The sequence below is a fragment of the Lithobates pipiens genome, unplaced genomic scaffold (assembly GCF_037356315.1).
Source record: "Lithobates pipiens isolate NorthernLeopardFrog02 unplaced genomic scaffold, aLitPip1_a1.2 Scaffold_13, whole genome shotgun sequence".
NCBI lineage: Eukaryota > Metazoa > Chordata > Amphibia > Anura > Ranidae > Lithobates > Lithobates pipiens.
In genome coordinates, this window is record NW_027507718.1 from 407,607,521 (window position 1) to 407,627,089 (window position 19,569).

The following is a 19,569-nucleotide window of genomic DNA, read 5'->3' on the forward strand; positions in this document are numbered from 1 at the left end:
TGTGCTGAGAGGGGGGATTTGTGCTGGAAGGGGGTATGTGGAGCAGAGGATTATTGCTGAGAGGGGGAATACAGGGGGGATTTGTGGTGCAAGGGGGCTAAGAGGATTTGGGATGGAGAAGATCCCATGTTAGAAGGTGGGAGAGGATTTGTGAGGATGAGTGCGCAGTGCTGGGTTTCGCATATTTTTGTTGAAAAGGTAAACTGGGGAGAGTATTACCTGCACTAGCACAAGTCCTCTCCCCTCCCTAAGCACCATTCACCCACTGAATCTGTCCCCAACTCTATCCCACATTCTAGAAACATGCTTGTAAAATAAAAACATGCTGCTTTTTCTCTCTACACACTGGTGAGAATATATTGAGGTAAAGACAATGGTCTCTCTGTCCTCAGACATTCCCTACGTCCTGAAATCATACAGAAACACAAGTTCGGTTGTAAGTGGAACAATAAAGTTTAGAAAGCAAACAAAAAAATAGCCTATTGCGGCACCAGTAGCGCCCGGATTTGGGACGTACGGTACGTCGTGACGTCAGGGCGCAGCGGCCGGGTATGGCGGCCTTAGCTTCCTGGTGATTGCAGCAGCCGGGAAGAGGAGGGGGGGAAGGTGGCTGCAGCGCTTCCTGGTGTGCGCCCGGCGGAGGAGAGGAGCGAGAATGGCGGACTTTGATGAGATTTATGAAGAGGAGGAAGAAGATGAAGAGCGAGCCCTGGAGGAGCAGCTTCTCAAGTATTCTCCTGACCCAGTGGTGGTCCGAGGATGCGGGCACGTCACAGTGTAAGGCGGCAGGGAAGAGGGGGTGTCTGATAACAGGAGCGGGGGGATAGTCTTGCTATGTTTGTGTGTACGTTGTATAGAAAGTGATGGGGGTGCTATTTATCACGGGCAACTGTGCCTGACAACCAATCAGCTTTTACCTTCAGCTTATTCAGCTAAGCTTTGAAAATGAAAGAGAGAATCTGATTGGTTGCCATGCAGCAGATTCAGAGTAAGTTGCCCCTCTGAGTTGTGTGATACTTCCTACTGACTCTTGGCAGCACTGTGATCGAAGAGCTTTCATCGCACGTTTCTAAATATTATAGCGGAACTTCAGCCCCCCCCTGGGCGACTGTTCTTGTGAGTGTGCCCGTGGGTTAAGCCCAGCCTTCGCGTCCTGGCAGAGCCCAGTTGGGGTCTGTGTGCATGCACTAAGGCAGGGAAGGTTTTGGGCTCCTTTGATGCCAGTCGTTGCACATGCGGGGGGAACCTCAAACAAACATGCACAGGTGGGCCAGGAAGCCGCCGCATGCATAGATGTGCCACAGGGCTCTCTGCTGTCTCAGGTCCTGAGCCATGCAGTACATCTTCACACATACAGGGGGTGAGAGAAACGTCTGGCCTAGGTGAGAAAAGCAGAAGGGCTGCATATGTCTTTTTTTTTTTTTCCTTACAACATACTGGGGGGAGGCAGAGCAGCACAAGATGCCATTTAGGCCCCATTCACAATTGTGCATACCAGGAACAAGTGTTCCCGCTAGGGGTTCACCAATACCTCTTCTTTTTTTTTTTTTTAACAGCGAGTACTGAAACTTGTGCTCAAGGACTCGCTGGTACCAGTTACCGATGCTGTGCGATTTGTGCCCATACAAAATGAATGGACTCGAATCGCATGTGATTTGGACAGGTAGCTGGTGGGATTCCAGTCCAAATCACATGTGTTTTCCTGCACTGCATCAGTGTGGACCCAGGCTGCAGTCACTATGAGAAGCCTGGTTCACACAGGATAATGGGAGTTATTATCACACAAGGAGAGCAGCCCCTGAAACAGTCCTAAAAAGTCTAATAATAGCCCATAAAGTTCAGCCCCCGGGGGGTGGGGGGGCGCGCTATGCACAGAGGCAGAAGCCAGCTCTATAATATAGCAGTATAGAAAGACGGGGAAGCAGCAATGGACAACCCATTTATTAAAAAAATATTCTAACAACATGTTAAAAGTACATATCAAATCCAAATCTGCATGGTCATAGTGCCCCGTTCTGCGGGACCCACCATGATGGAAAACCGCAGCCGATTGTCATGCTCACAGTGCTGGAGGCGATGTATAGACCTGTAGAAGGAGCTTGTAAGCTCCAAGTGCGAAGCCTCTTACTGCAGCTGTCCCCCCCCCCAAGCTGATGTCACTTCTGCCCCATACCTACGTGTGCGCTGCAAGCTGGTTTACAGGGGTCCTGGAACTTCCTACAGCCTTGTGATCACTGCAAGCAGTTGTGGTTTTCCATCCTTGGTGGGCCCTGTGGGACGGGGGCACTATGATTTGGATTTGACATGCAAGATATGTACTTTTAACGTGAGTTCTTATAACCATTTTTAAAATAAACTGTTTGCTCATTGCTGCACTTAGATGGCACTTCCTTGTCTTTATATACTGGGTTCTCACAGGAATGGTGTGGGAAACCCCATGTGATTTGGATAGGAAATGCACCACATTCATAGTAGATGAGGTTGAAAAAAGACGAAAGTGCAACCTATGTGTGTGATTATATGTCGGTATTACATTGTATATCTCTCTGTATGTTGTGGTCGTTCAGGTGCTTATCTAATAGTTTTTTTTTTTTTTTTAAACTATTGATGATCCCCGCTGAGACCACCACCTGTGGAAGGGAATTCCACATCCTTGCCACTCTTACTGTAAAGAACCCTCTATGCAGTTTAAGGTTAAACCTTGTTAGCAGCAGCTTGGCATTGCATGCCACTGCTGAGACTATCATTTACTAGGACTCCCAGGTCCTTTTCCATCCTTGATACCCTAAAATGGTGTGTGAACAGGCCCTGAGGAAACACCTCCTGCCTGCAGCAGACTAATGACCTTATCTTAGTCAGGGCAAAGTCAACTGATTGAAAGTCTGTCAGATGCTGCCAATCTAACTTTGATATTAAAGCTGAGTTCCACCGAAAAGTGGAACTTCTGCTCATTTGATCCCCCCCCCCCCCCCCCCCCCCCCCCCCGCCCTTCAGTGCCACAATTGGCACCTTTCAGAGGGGAGGGGGTGCAGATACCTGTATAATACCGGTATCTGCACCCACTTCCGGAAATGGGTCACACCCCTTCCCCCCCCCCCTCCCAGCCCCCCCCCCCCCCCCCCCCCCTGCTATCTCCTGGGACCTGTGCGTTTCCCAGGAGATATCGGGAACCACTTACGATGCGCATCGTGACTCGCGCATGCGCACTAGTGAGACTGGAAGTGAAGACGCAACGCTTCACTTCCTGATTCCCTCAATGAGAATGGTGGCAGCAGCTGAGTCAGCTGCTGACATCGTTGGACCCTGGGACAAGTAAGTGTCCATTTATTAAAAGTCAGCAGCTGCAGTATTTGTAGCTGCTGACTTTTAATATTTTTTATTTTTTTTTTATTTTTTTTTTTTTAGGTGGACTCCCTCTTTAAGTTAAAAAAAAAAAAAAGTTCTGATGGGATGCTGGCAGACTCTGCACTTTCTACCTGCAGTATAAGTTGTCAGAGAGCATTGCTGGTACTTGAGTGTAAGTTGGAGAGCGTGGTAGGCAGGCACCTGAGTTCCAGTTATGGTACATGCATAGTCGGGATGAAAAAATATACTAGTTCATCTAGTTTAACCAATAAAAATAGAAAAACGCAAATGGAAAACCTCCATATACACAAACCTATACACACAACTGATCCAGAGGAAGGCAAAAAAAAAACCCGAATATAAACCATGATACAGTTTGCATCAGTGGGGGAATACACTTTTCCTGATCTCCCCCCCCAGGAGGCAACTAGATATTGTCTGGATCAACTACTCCTGTCATTATTACCTCCAAAATATTGAGAGGTATGTGTAGTGTGTTTGTTTTTTTCTTTTTTTCTTTCTTCTTTTTTTCAAAATTCATGCTTGCCTAGGTGGATGCAGCATCGGTCCCATGCTGGCTCAAAGACTGCTAATCACTCAAATCTCAGAGGTCCATGAGCAGAAGAGAACTGATGACTGTTGTGACATGCCAAGTGGCCCATTGAATCGCCCTTATTTGGGGGGGGGGGGGGGGGGGGGTGTGCATTTTGTTCCTGAATGCATAGGGCTCCTAAGGCGAGTACTACTGCGTATCATTTCAGAACCATCCAGCCACCACAGTGTATTTCAGTCAACCATAAATGTTGACAGGCAGTGTAGCAGGATTCTAAACCTGTGAAGTCCATCCCACTGTTTACACTTGTGATTGGGGACAGTAAAATGCATGGTTAAGTCTTGTTTTTATCACCCTCAACTCTCAAGCTGCACAGGCAGCATCCTCTTATCTACAAACTAGTAAATCTCAGAGTTGATATCGGCTGGAGCTGTGGGTGCCACAATAGCTGGCAGTGGAGATTCCGCCAACCATGCTGCTCAGTATAGATGGGCAACCAATAGAAAATCAAGGCGTTTATGGCTAGCTTAAAATGAACATATATTGCATGCAATTTTGTGAAAAAAAACATTTTAAAAAGCTTATGTTAGTGTAAACGTTACTTCCCTATTGGCATATCGTGCAGAATCAGAAGTACGTTGTCCATCTTATTGGTAAAAGCAGGCCGGTGGTTTAACCGATGAAGAACCAACTTACATTTTCCTTCTATAATGTAAAAACAGTTACTTGGAAGGTAAGTTAGTTTGAAATTCGACTGTTCTCTATGAAAGCTGCTGTGATCTTCATCAGATACATTCTAGTTGATAGATTTAGGACTCGTTCACTCTGTATAAGTTGTGCAGCATTTTGCAATGCAGGGTAATACTCTGGTTTAGAAAAACTATGTGAATTAGGATATGCGTTAAAGCCGTAGTAAAGTGCTGTGTGTTTGTTTTGTTTTTTTTGCAAGGTAATGTCCTAATGTGCTAGTATGTATCTCATACTAGCACATTATGTGAGACTTGCCTGAACGTGAAGCCTTCCAGTGGCGTGCTGTCACCACTGAAGGTGCTTCCATCTTCACCCAGCCTACCTTCCAGGTTCGCAGACACCGGCTGTGTGAGTGGCCAGAGCTGCAATGACTTCGCTCCCATGCATGCACACAGGAGCCGCCATTTATGGCACTGGACTTGGAAGGAACGGCACGGATAATGCTGTTCCTTTCTTCAACCAAGGCTTGACAAAACCCCAGGCATCAGGTCGCCATCGCTCCCTGGCGCCTAGGCTGCCACCAGCCCGCTCGCTATCGATGCCCCAGACATGCAGTGCACTAACACTGACCGCCACCCTTCTCTCTTCTCCACACTCTCCACACCCAGCGGCGCTTGATGCTTGCCAAAGCTGTTGAGTGTGTGAAACTGACAAGCAACTGAGAGTGGATGATGTTGGGGTGGGCGGGATCCAGCAGCTATCAAACACTGGCGGGCCGCTACGTGTCTGTGGCCCCGCCCCTTTTCTTAAGCAGCCCAATCATTGGCTGGTGTTTGATAGCTGCTGGGTCCCGCCCACTTGTCCTGCTGGTGGCTGAACCAGACGCTGAAATAGCTGAAGTCTATGACCAGGCAAAGTGAGGTCTGGACTGGTTGCTCAGCTTGCATTCTTGATGACTTCTACAGGTTTATAAAAATAATTATAGCCAAAGACAAATAGCAATAACTTATTAGCCACTTGCACACAGAGTTCGTCTGCTGAGTTGGGAATCTGCACCACTGAGCAGGCGGATGGCTGGTCCTTGTCCGCTTATGCAGCGTGGACGCAGTCCACTGTCCTCTATTGACAGACAGATGTAAACTGCCATCTGATCTGCCAATGTAATGGGGAATGGATCCCCATCCCTCTGTTTGTTTTTAGTGGACAGGATCGGTTGTTGGCGAGTGTCAACGAACACGTCTATTGACACCCGCCACTCCATAGAGAAGACTGGAGATCGGGTCCACCTGCAAAACTGATAGGCGCTCCTGATCAGTCTGCCTGTGTGAAAAGGGCCCTTAGGTGCACACTGCAGACACTTTTCTGTAAGTTTTTGTAAATAGATTCTGTATTCGGTTTTCTTTTTACATCTTGAACTAGTGCCAGGGTTGCTTCAGCTCACAACCTTGTGTAATTCCCTCTTCCCCCACCTTGCATGTGTTCTGGTTCACCATACATGTCTGTGCTGTCCATCATATTGGTTTGTTTCACAGGATTTGCGAGGGGTGGTGGTAGTCTTGGCGGGAATATTGATTGTTTTCATCCTGACTCTGATACATTATTTATAGGCTATGTCTCTGATCTGATAGTTTGCATAATTTGACACACAAAATGTGTTATTTGCTATTGATTTTTCTCTTGGAGAAATAGACCAACGTTTACTTCAGTCACATGACAACCTGTTATGAAGATGTCCTCCACCCAGGTTGGCTCACAGTCATTTGTTTAAAACAAAGTTCCAGGCTTTTTTCAGTTTATTAAAAGTCAGCAGCTACAAAAAGTATAGCTGCTAACTTTTAATAAACGCACACTCACCTGTACCACGCTCCAGCAATGCTGCTGCCCAAAGCCTCGCCCCTTCGCTGCACCACCAGAGAAACTGTGGGCACCTAGCTGTGACAGTTTGCGTGGCATGTAGCAGAAGATTACAAAGAGGAGGAGTCACCTAGGAAATCGGAAGCAGGAAGTGGGACAGGAAGTCCCTTGCACAACTTGGGGGGGCCCCCCCCCCAAAAAAAAATGTTGCATTTAAGGGGGCAGCGAGTGCTTAAAGCGGAAGTTCCACCTTTTGGGTGGAACACCGCTTTAAAAAACTTTGATAAAACTATTTGAAAATGAATGGATGAGTATCTGTAATGCTTGCTCATCAAATTGTGATTCATTACAAGAGCATCCAAAAGCATACGGGAGTTTGTTTTATTATTTGCTGGCTGATAGGAGCTCCTAGGTGGAATGTGCATTACTGGAAGTTGCCATCTCTGTAGTACTGAAATGAAGTGAGTCACTGCAAATAGACTGTAATTACTACAGTTGTCATTAATGAGGGAATGTTGCATTAAAATATTGATGTTGTTCAGACACGGCCATTAAAAACTCAGCTAAGCACTACTTTCATCTGAACTGCCTATATAACACAATCCCGATGAAGTTTCAGAAAAAAATGGTGTTTGTTACAATAAAATCTTTTTACAGAAACTGCGTCCCCACTCAAGGACCCTGTGTAATTATACCTTCTCTTCAGGATGTTTTTGCAGAGGGGAACTGAATTGGGGGCTACATTAACCACTTGACCTCGAGGGTTTGTTTTATTCCCTTCATGACCAGGGCATTTTTTTGCTATTTAGCACTGTGCTCCTTTAACTGCCATTTGCTCGGTCCTGCAACACTGTACCCAAATTTAAATTTAATATAATTTTTTTCAAACAAGTGGAGCTTTTGGTGGTGTGTTTTTTTTTTTTTTTTTTTTTTTTTTTTTTTAGTCACCACTTGGCAGTTTTATTTTTTTTAACTACTTGACCTCTGGAAGATTTACTTTTACATGTTCTCCCCCCCCAAATGGCTTTCTTTTGGTGGTATATTGATTGGTCTGGGGAAAAGTTAAAGCTTTTTACAAACTATGGGATACATACTGGAACTTTTTTATTCTGGCAACTGCGGTCAGCGGCAGAAAATTGAACACTGACAGTGTGGGAACCAGTGACCCTAATACAGTGATCAGTGTTCAAGTACTACATATATTGGTCATATGACAACAGAAGAGCATGTAGAGAGGAGACACCATGTGGGAAGATAGCTGTTTGCTTGTATGTGACCCTCTTTCCACCAGTAGGAATAAACTCTTACCAACTCTGATGCTCTCACCATGACCTCTTAGCGAGCTTAAAAAGAGTCTTTCCTGGATTTTTCCTGTTCATACGCACCTGCCCATCCATATCTGGAGTGAATTTGTTGGGCTTTTATTTGGAGTTGGCCGCACCTGATCAAGCGATCTTGAAAATTGCCTCATCCATACGTGGAAATCAAGCAATAAGGCCTCCTGCGCATTTGACCATCTGAGATTTCAGAGGTCCATCAGAGTTGGTAAGAGTTTATTCCTACTGGTGGAAGGAGGGTCACATACAAGCAAACAGCTATCTTCCCACATGGTGTCTCCTCTCTACATGCTCTTCTGCTGTCATATATGCCCAATATATGTGGACTTTTGTATTTTGCGCTGCACCATTTGTATTATTGTGTTAAGGTGTTTTTTGTATTGCCATTTTAGGTGTTCAGCTTGCAATAATTTTTGTATGATATATGTGAGCGCTGATTTTTTTTTTTTTTTTTTCTTGATTTAAATAAGTGTTCAAGTACTAATTACACTGGCTGGAAAAGGTTTAACGGGGCGATCAAAGGGTTAAATGTGTGCCTAACTAATGTTTCTGCGTACTATGTGTGGTGTTTTTACTAAGGGATGTGATGGATTTTCTTTCCCTGCTTTGCATAAACGGAGCTCCGTTCTATATCTTTCCTCGCCAATCAGTGGGTGATGGCGGACATCCACTGGCTGGCATCTGCAGTGACTAATCACAGCAGAAGCAGCAAGTACCCACGCCTCCTAGGCGGAAGAATGGCCACTCTTGCAGTAAATCTCCTATGGGGTGTGTTGGGATGTGGATAAACGAAAAAAGATGACGTTTTTAAATTTAATTTGTGTGAAAGTTCGTTTACAAACTATGATTTTTTTTTTTTTTTTTATATTTGAAAAGTGATCAATCCAGGCGGCGCACAAGTGCGCATGTGTTCAGCGACATGCAAGTATGTTGCTGAGCCTGCAGCTGCCACTCTCTAGCAGTAAATCGACTGTTGGCGGGTGGCAAGTGGTAAAGCGATTGGAAGGCTATGGTATGTTTTTAATAATTAAAAAAATAAATTAAAAAAAAAAACATACTTGCCTGCTCTGTGCAATGTTTTTGCACAGAGCAGCCCTGATCCACCTCTTCTCGGGTACCCTCTCAGCGCTCCTGACCTCCGCCCTACCACAGAGTGCCCCCATAGCAAGCCACTTGGTCTGGGTAGTAAACTGAAGTGTGCAAATTCTGGCTCAGCCATTTGGCATGCCCAATCGGGTTATTGCTGGAAGTGGCACCATCTGAATCAGTGCCAGGCCAACTTTACAGTGCCGCACCGATTCCCAAGAGTAGTTTCTGTATTGCCTTTTGTGGCTTTGGGGACAATTTGAATAGACATCTGTGCATGAACCCGCACAGATGTCTGTCAAATCGCCCCCGAAGTCGGTCTGCATTGCCTGTTTGAACTCGCACAACTAAAGCTGAACTCGCACAATTTCTAACCCGCATCAGTGTGTGAACCAGGGCTTACTTTCAAAGCTTAATTCAACAAGCTGAAGTTAGAAACTGGCTACTATGCACAGCTGCACCAGATTCTAAGGCCCCTTTCACACTGTGGCGAGAGCGGTGTCGGTGGTAAAGCAGTGATATTTTTAGCGGCGCTTTACCGTAGTTTTAGCGGCGGTCTGCGGCCGCTAGCTGCATCTGCGCTTTGCCGGTGGTATAGCTGCGCTGTCCCATTGATTTCAATGGGTAGGAGCGGTGAATACACCGGTCCTTTCACCTCTCCAAAGATGTGGCTAGCAGGACTTTTTTCACTGTCCTGCTAGCGCTCCACTCCGGTGAAATGGGCCATTTTTTTCAGGCGCTATTTTTAGCGATGTAGAGCCTGAAAACTGCCCCAGTGTGAAAGGGGCCTAAGTGTCCCAGTTTTGGCAACTCTCCCAAAATAGTCCTGATCTATTCAGAAGATCTGAGAGAGTAGAAACCGTCAACGTGTGTTGTGAATGATTGCAACTGTAGAAAGGGGCTTTCATTCACATAAACAGAAGCTGACAACGGCACACACCAGCTACTACACTTGTCTAAAACAGCCTAATGTAGTACCTGGCTTGTGCTGTTGTAAGCCTGTATTTTTGTAAATAAAGGTGCTCTTCTACAGCTGCAATCATTCACAATATGATCATTTTCCCCTCTCCCTGTTCCCTGAATAGCAAGCTGCAGTATAAACTAAAACAGAAAGATGAGCAGATGGCACTGCACAACACAACAATGTTCGGTCTTGGTTTAGGAGGAGGCAGGTTTTTGGACTGCCTGTTATGCCACATCTCTCCCTGAACTGTCATTCAGAACTCTGTTACTATTGATCAGTGTTTTCAGCTAGCTAGACAGTAGGTGAGGGGGTGCTTGCTATCAGATACCACAGCTTAGCAACCTCTGCACGAATTGAGATGGGGACAAGTGCTATGTGCACAGGATCATCTTTTGTGGTTTAACTTTTTTTTTCTTTCCTGGCGATCTTCTTTAAAGTGGAGCTCCACCGTAAAAAATAAATATATTTGTCAGCAGCTACAAAACCTGCAGCAGCTGACTTTTTTTAATAAATGGACACTTACCTGTCCAGGGTGCCTGCGATGATGGCAGCATATGACAAACAATCACTCGTCTCTGGGCTGCCCCTGCTGCCATCATCTGTCAGGGAATCGGGAAGTGAAGCGGTGCGGCTTCACTGCCCAGTTCCCTAATGCGCACGCTCGAGTCGTGCTGCGTGTCTTCACTGGTCCCTGCTGTGTTCTGGGAACTGTTTCCCAGAACTAAAGGGGGAGGGGCGCATCTGTGGCTATTCTGCAGCTAGCTATGCCCGGAAGTGGGTGCAGATACCTGTATTATACAGGTATCTGCACCTCACTCCCCCCTGAAAGGTGCCAATTGTGGCACCAGAGGGGGAGGGGCGGAATCCACTGAGCGGAAGTTCCACTTTAGGGTGCAGCTCCGCTTTAACTTCCCTAATGACAATGCTCAGGCTTTAATTGGCTCTCTTAGGCACCGAGTGATGAATTGTGAGATGTGGGAAGGAGTTTTATGTGCTCCCCTGTACCTGAATGCATGGAGGGCTCTAGTAGTGGCCGGGAAGTACTGCATGCCCATGCTGTCTCCTGTCCCAATGAGCCTGGTACTTTGCTTAGAATGATTAGCATAATTATTGTGTGTCATAATTCGTTTTGGTTAGAAATTGTTTTTATTTTTTATTTTTTTATCATATCTAACTACATAAATCATTAGGACTTTTGACTATATTGTCTTATCATTCCTGTTTCTTTAGTTTTGAGAGGTGTTTTGAAAGGACCCGTCTGCTAATTTGGAAGTGTCCTTTGCTACATTCCAGATAATGTTTCAGCTGCTGTCCGTGCATTAACAGCTTCTCACCATGCACACTGCTAGAGCCAGACCGTTTTCTCAAAATATTTCTCGTCTCTAAGTGGAAAAGAGTAATAAAAACAAAGCCTAGTGTTTCATACAAGCTAATGATTTCTACATATTTTTACATAAACTAATAGTTAATGCCAGACATCTTAAAAAACAAAACAAAAACAAGCAAGTCGTCGGATGTTCCTGAATTTTCGCATAGATTTGCAATAGAATGCTCAACCAGTGTTCCCTTTCAGTCTTTCCTAATGTAGCATAGAATATAGAGTGAAAATTGTTGGTGGTTTTGTGTATTTGTTTATTATGTACAAAATATACTGTTGCGCTACTCAATATAAATACTCAAAACAAATGTGAGGATAAATACAAAATTTGTCAAAAGTAAACAAATCAGAAATAAAGAAGTCCCATATGATATGTGTAATCCAACTGATAAACTAATATACTAATAGAACCTTGGTTTGAGAGCGTTTTGGAAGACTAGCAATATTTTGAAATCCATTTTGAATTGATATACAAGCGATGTCTTGATATACAAATAGTCATGTAACAACTGAGTATAAAAGAGAAGAGAGACGCCTCTAAGTGTAGCAATATGGTTACATTTAATAAAGGTACAACATCTAGCAAGGTTGATGATTAAAAGAAGTACATCTAAGTATGCAGACATCCATGGTAAAGCTGTCCACAGACCGTTCTCTGCACCACCATCGTCATCCCTTCCACGTTGCACTCCACGAGCGGTCAAGCCTCGCTTTCAGACCGCTCTACTGCAGGGTAGTCTTCCCGGTCACGATTGCAGACTGACATCGGTGAGAGTCGGCAGTGTGGAGGACGGTCTGTGGACAGCTTTACCCCGGATAACTGCATACTTAGATGTGCCTGTTTTAATAATCCAACCACGTAAGTTGCTAAATGTTGTACCTTCATTAAATTTTTTTATGTTTTCAATAGATTTTTATTGTTTTGCAAAGGTGATACAAAGGTAGGTGTTACATGACATGTTGATTTTACAAAAGTAATCAATAGTCGATGCAGTTCAGAAAGGGAAGAGTGGAGAGAAAAAAAAAGAAAAAAAAGAGGAAGAAAATAGGTGGTTACACAAACAATGCAAGTACTTGTTACTACACAGAACTGTTCTTATCAGGACTAAGATATAAGTCAAAGATTTCTTATATTTGGTAGTCCAGATTTTCCATTGCGTATCAAATAGTCTGCACTTCAGTGCATTTATGGCTAGTGCACGCTCTACAGTATGGTGTTGGTTTACTCTTCTGATCAGGTCAGATGTTTACCGTCATGGCAGTTTTCCAGTGTTGTAATATCAGGGATCTAGCAGAAAGAAGAATGTTGGAGATAACAATCCTCATGTCATGTGGAAATTTTTCAATACCTATATGCAGGATGGATTGGGATGAGTGTTGATACTCGTGAGTGATGTTATTAGTTGAAACACTTGGTTCCAGTAGCTAACCAGATTGGGGCACTCCCAAAACATATGCAGTAGGTGTCCTGGTTGTCCACAGTTTCTCCAACATGCACTTGGGGCGGATGGGGAAAATTTTGCCAGTCTACATGGTGTGTATTGCCATCTATTGATAATTCTAATGGTCATTGCCCAGTGATTAAGAGTGTGAGGCTTTTTGGATTTCTCGGAATGCAGTCGTCCACTGGTCATCCGTGAATGTTTTCCCTAAGTCTGCCTCCCATTTATTAATCGATTTTGTCTTTACAAAGGACTGCTTATCCTATAGGAGGGAGTAGAAAAGCAAGATGCTTTTCCTTGTGGGGCGCTCGCGAGTGAAGAAGTTCCATGCAATGGATGGCAATGTTAGTGTGGGGGGAGGGTTGTGTTTTAGAAAGTGTGCCACCTGGATGCACACGAATTGGTATTTGTTGGGAAGATCATATTGAGCTATGATCTGTGCGCTGGTGAGGGCTTTACCATTAGACAGTAGGTCCTGGATGGTATGGATACCATGTTTGGGGAACTGCCTTAGGGACAGCATAGGAATTCTAGTTTCGAGTAGGCTAAGTGGAAATTTGTAGTCCACGGCGTTTGGAGATGTATGGGCGTGACGTAAGAAGAACCTCCATGCTTGTAAGGAGGCTTGGATGGTGGGGGCGATGGAGTGGAGAGCCCAAGGCTTCCAGACATCACTCACGAGTAGTGATACTAGATCTGGTATTGGGGCCATATGTTTTTCCAACTCAACCCAAAGCGGTATATCTACAGTCTTGAACCAGTGTTGGAGTTGGTCTAGTCTAGACGCCCATAAGTAATCAGAAACGTCAATTAGTCCCACTCCACCTACTCGGCTATGCGGGGTCAGGTTGCTAGGAGAGCAACAAGCTTTTTTCCCATTCCACAAGAATTTCCACAGAGTGGTAGACAAGGTCTTAAGGAAATGGGTCGGGATAGGTAAAGGTATGGATCTGAACGTATACAATATGAGAGGGAGAACCAACATCTTACACGCTGCCAGTCTACCCATCCAGGACAATTCAGTCTTGGCTATGCATTTAAGCGTTTCGTCAATCTTTAGAAGCAGTGGTTTAATGTTGGTAGAGACCAGGGTTTTCGTGGATTTGGTGATCCTAATACCTAAGTAGGGTATGCTATCATCCTTCCATTTATATGGGAGGGTATTTTGAAGTTGGAGTCTGATACGTTTGTCAATTCCTAAATCTAAAATCAAGGATTTAGCGAAATTAACTTTGTAGTACGATATCTCACCAAAGTTTTTCAAAGTTTCATGAACTAAGGGGAGAGACCGGAATGGGTTTGTTAGCATCTGCGAATAAGTTGATAACATGGTTACGGGATCCCAACACGTGTCCAGCAACATTGACCTGGGATCTAATGGCCTTCGCCAGGGGTTCAATCGTAAGGTTAAAAATAGTTGGGGATAGCGGACACCCCTGACGGGTGCCATTAGAGATAGGCAAGGTTGTGGAGAGCATACCAGCTGTCAAGACTTGGGCAGATGGACTGGAATACAAAGCTAACATTGCGTTGGAGATAAGACCGCGGAAGCCAAATCTCTGGAGGACTTCTTTCATGTAACACCATTCTACCCTATCAAACGCCTTCTCTGCGTCTATGGAGAGCAGCAGAGAAGGAGTTTTAGATATACTAGCATAATGAACAATATTGACAATACGTCTTGTAGCATCAGAAGTTTGTCTCCCCCTTATGAAGCCCATCTGGTCGCTCTTAAGGATGGCATAGACTTTGCTAGTCTAAGGGCGATAAGTTTGGCGTAAATCTTTATATCCGTGTTCAGGAGGGAAATAGGTCTAAAATTACTAGGAGTAGTGGGATCTTTACCAGGTTTGGGTATGGTGGTCACGCAGGCTTTTAACATTTCATAACGAAAGGACGTTGAGTCTGCTGCTTGTGTGAAAATTTTTTGGAGATATGGGGAGAGAATAGTGGAGAATGTTTTGAAATACTCATTGTTTAGTCCATCAGGACCGGGGGATTTCCCATGAGGAAGTGAGGTGATAACTGATGCTATCTCATGAATTGTGAAGGGTGAATTCAGCAATTCAAGCTGTGTTTCGGAGAGCCTAGGGAGATCTAAATCTTTGAGGAAATGCTGTATCTTAGGAACAGTGGGTTGAGTAGTGTGGGGGTCGGTATTGAGGTTATAAAGCTCACTGTAGTATTTTGCAAAGTGGTTCTCGATGTCCTGAGGATTAATGATTTTGTGATGGGATGTAGGGTGTATCAAATGGGAAATCCTAGTTTTGGTGCGTATTGCTCTGATCCTATTGGCGAGGTATTTGCCTGCTCTATTTGCACTGGTGTAGGTACGCAGCTGCAAACGACGAAGGTAAAAATCATAATTTTGGGCCAAGTGATCTCTCAATTTTTCTGTAAGTGAAGTTAGTTGAGTAGTCAGCTGGTGGGAGGGTGATGACTTATTAAGGGCTTCTAGGTTGTGGATATCGGAAGTTATGGAGTCTATGGTTGCTGTATATTTCTTTTTAGCTCTAGCGCCTAGCTGGATAAGGATGCCTCTGATAAACGCTTTATGAGCTTTCCAGAGCGTAAAAGTACTCTCTACTGAGTGTTCATTTTGTTGGAAGTATGTTTGTAGGTTTTGAGAGATCAGTTCCCTAGTACTGGGGTCTTGTAGCAATCTAACATTGCAGCGCCAGATGGGTGAAGAGGGGGAGACACCCTTCTCATGAATAGAAAGTGATATGGCAGCGTGGTCCGACCACGTAATGTCATAAATCTTGGAGGATGATACATTTTGTAGAGTCCATTGATCCGTTAAAAATAAGTCTATCCTTGAGTAAGAACCATGTCTATGGGAGAAGGTAAAGTCTTTCTCGTTGCCATGCGTACATCTCCACGTGTCGTACAGTTTCTCTGAGTGTAGGATCTTATTAAGGTAGGTATTGCTACTACGGGTGACATTAGAAGTGTCAAGTTGTGGATCGACAATGAGGTTGAAATCGCCACCAATAATGAGACTACCGTATTGGATAGAGTGTACTTTACGGAGTAGTCTGTTCAAAAATCTGACCTGTCGGGTGTTAGGGGCATATATGGATACAATGGTGTAAGGTTTAGAGTTGATATCACCCTGAACAATGATGTTGCGACCGTTGTCGGCTGCAATGGCGTTCTTGAGGTGGAAGGAGACCGTGTCACGGACGGCAAGGAGAACACCTCCGCTTTTTTTATTCAGAGTAGGTGCTATGAACACATGTGGGTAATTCTTGTGTGCGCATTTGGGATGGTTGTCTTTTTGGAAATGGGTTTCCTGCACACACAGGATATCCGCCCTTAGTTTCTGGGCTTCGGTCCACAGCGAGTGGCGTTTAACAGGGTGGTTGAGGCCTCTGGCATTAATGGAAACAAATGTAATAGTAATTTTTCAGGTAGGAGAAAGCTTGTAAGCGTACTTAGTGTCCTCTGAGAGTTGTCAGGGTCAACTGATCTCCACGAGGTCGGTATAAGATGTACTGCCATGGTAGCTGGAAATGCAGTAGGGGATGGTCCATAATGTGTAGGTCCGGTGCTATTAAAACATAAGGTGTAACTACAAAAATAAACAATAACATACAGAATAATAAAAATAGAATCATGAAAGCGATCCAGATGCAGACAAAGCTGCATAAATGACAAATGTCAGGGGTAAGAACAAGGAAAGATGAAGAGACCTTGTGTCCAAGGAGAGAACTGATTGGTTAGCGGTATATGATAATGTACTTCCATCAGTGACATTTTTGGGGTCCCGTCTGCGTGAAACTACTTGCCACTCACCTGGAATGGAGCGTAGTTGTGTAGCGGGTGGTTCCAGAGGGCTTTGTTGTGGGAGTATGCCCCATTGTCGCAAGAGTGCAATACCTTCAGCTAAAGGGGCAATGGTGTGCGTGGTACCATCGTGTGAGATGGACAACTTTGCTGGGTAACGCCACTTGTGAGGTATATTGTGATTGCGCAAGGCCTTCGTGATGGTCGCCAGGTTTTGGCGCAATTGAAGGGTATGCCTTGACAGGTCAGGGAGGAGGATCAATTCTGCATATTGAGAGAGGTTGTTGCCTCGTGTACGAAACGCAGTCATAATTTGTTCCTTGATATGATAGTAATGCATTTTGAGCAAAACATCCCGAGGGGCGCCTTCAGGAAGGAATGCTGGCTTGGGGATCCTATATATCCCATCAATGGTCAGTTCTTGAGAAGATAATGTAGGGATAATGGTGGAGAATAGCGTGTGTACATACTGCAGCAATTGGTTTGGAGGTACAGCTTCAGGGACACCTCTGATCTTAATATTGCACCTCCTAGAGCGGTCCTCGAGGTCTGCTACCTTTTTAGCCATGCTATCTCTTCATCATGGGACTTGTGGGCCTCTACTAGAGCATTGAAAGAGGTAGTGCATTCCCCCATGCTGCGTTCCACTTGATCCACTAGGTTGCCCAGGGCCAAAACTTCTCTATGGCAGTTAGCGACTTCCACAGTGAGGTCAGCTTGTATTGAGGCTTTGAGGGATAGCAACATCTCCTTGAGGACCGTATCCGAGACCGGTCGATCGGAGGTGGGGTAGGCCACAAGCGGGTCGGAGGCCGGCGGATGTGGAGCATGGCCTATAGGAGCGGATCTGCTTACCTCCATGTCGCGATCCGCTCGGTTTGCGTCCGGAGAAGAGATCCTCTGCCTTTGCTTGGCTGGGCTTCTTGTCGTCAGGCTATCAGTCCCCGAGGAGGATCCGCTGAGGGAAGCCGCCCGGAGCTGATGCTGTTGTAAGGCCTTCTCCGGATGCTAAGTCTCGTGTGATCCGGCACGCTCCGAAGAAGTTCTGGAGTTTCCGCGGTGTCTGTGGATTCTTCTTATTTTTGGGCATATTTAGTGGATGCAGCGGTGTCTGCGCTATGTCTCGGATAGGTTTATGCAGGTATGTCACCGATGGAGTGTTGCGACAGGATAGTTCTCTCCGGTGGCCGAGCGGAGCTCTTAGCTCAGGCGTCCATCTTGGAGCTCGGTCCGTACCTTCATTAAATTTAACCATATTGCTACACTTAGAAGCGCCTCTCTTTTATACTCTGTAGCTCCTGCTGGATTTTGCTTCTAGTTCCCTTGTACGGAGGCTGCCATTTGTGCATGGACATTTTATGGTTACACAACCTGTCACGTTGCAATAATCTTTTTATATGGACTATAAACTGAAAGACTTATGAATAAATGGTTGTGGAATGAATTATCTGCGTTTCCATTATTTCTTATGGGGAAGTTTGATATACAAGTGCTTTGGATTACAACCATGTTTCTGGAATAAATTATGCTTGCAATCCAAGGTTTTACTGTACAGCCACAGTGCTCAAACGTGACCATCCATCTTAAGTCCATGCTTCACCTTAAATGGGCCTCAACAGCATTCTCTTACACCCCTTTCACACCAGGGTGTTTTGCAGGAGCTATAGCGTTAGAAATGGCGCCTGCAATCTGCCCTAAAGAAGCTGCACCATTGTTTGTAGTGTGAAAGCCCCGAGGGCTTTCACACTACAGCGGTGCGCTGGCAGGACGTCAGAAAAAAGTCCTGCCAGCAGCTTCCTTGGAGCGGTGAAGGAGCGGTGTGTTTACCGCTCCTCCACCGCTGCTCCCCATTGAAATCAATGGGGCAGCACTGTAATGCCGGCCGCAAAACACCGCTTTTGTGGCGTATTGCCGGCGGTTTTAACCCTTTCGCGGCCGCTAGCGGGGGTAAAAACGCCCCGCTAGCGGCCGAAATCCGGCGGTAAAACACCGCTAAAAATAGCGGCGTTTTACCGCTGACGCAAAGGGCGGTGTGGTGTGAAAGGGGTCTTGGTGTTTGTTACCCAAAAAAATAAAAATAAATCCTGCTGCTTTTTTAAAGCATGTTATACAGCACAGTGCTTGTGCTGTGTCATTTGGCCCTCTGTATCACCAGAAAAACCTGGATGATCCTGCCAGTTTCTACCCTCCCCTCTGTAAACTGACCACAGTATATCATGGCTGCTGAGCCCTGACACACTGGTTAGTTTATGTGCCTGCGCCCACCGCTGCTATCTGCAGTCTCTCTCTCTCTCCCTCTCCCTCTCCCTCTCCCTCTCCCTCTCCCTCCCTGTTGTATATTTAAAAAAAAAACGGACGGGAGCAAATATTAGGAAACTAAGAGGATTATATGAAGTTAACAACCACTTTAAATATCTCCCCTATCCATCACATGCCCTCAAGGCAAAAATATGGTTGCAGGGTCCCCATTAAATCCTCCTATGTAGTAACAGGTTCCCTTCATGTCCACAGAAATTAACTCCCCATCTTACTGGCTCCACGGAATTTTAGACTACATCACCAGCATTGAGTAAACACAACTTTCGGGTTTATGGCCCCCAGAGCAGAAGTGACTTTGCTACGTACTAAGCGTTACACCACTAACCCATGTGGCTTCTTCAGGATCAGAAAGGTCAAATTTGGTATTTATTTTGAATTGCAGTATTTATTTGTTTTGTGTATTGAGTAGCGCAACACTATATTTTGTTTGGATGTGGGAACACATTTAATTTTTTTTTGCAGCATCTCAGTTATTTACTTTTTAATTTAGGCACTGATTGGTGGCACACAGAATTCTATATTCTTATATTTGCTTTTTTAATACCTTCCCTTTTTTATGGAGTGATGTGGAGCTTCTAAACACAGATAAGTTAAAGCTGAACTCCAGCCTTATCTTCAGCCTCGCACAATTGTGCAGGTTCATCTTGCGTACTGCAATTGCTTGGATTTCACTGAACACTGTGGGTTTCTCACCTTGTGCATTAGAAGCTGCTGCAAGTTGGAACCTACTGTATTCCATGGATGATGGATTTCCAGAATCACCTAGACCTTTCCTTACCATATATGGCCTGCCTATTTCATTAATTGGATCA

At 45.0% G+C, this 19,569-nt stretch overlaps 1 protein-coding gene across 3 annotated transcripts in view; it reads left to right on the plus strand.

Moving 5' to 3' along the window:
* The first annotated feature begins 516 nt into the window (after positions 1–516).
* CHIC2 (cysteine rich hydrophobic domain 2) overlaps positions 517–19,569 on the plus strand; it is a 93,500-nt gene continuing 74,447 nt past the window's right edge. For all 3 annotated transcript variants that reach the window (XM_077477483.1, XM_077477482.1, XM_077477485.1), the window contains exon 1: positions 517–777. In XM_077477483.1, the coding sequence (XP_077333609.1) occupies positions 656–777 (122 nt within the window). In that variant the 5' untranslated portion in view covers positions 517–655. The remainder of the gene's footprint in view (positions 778–19,569) is intronic.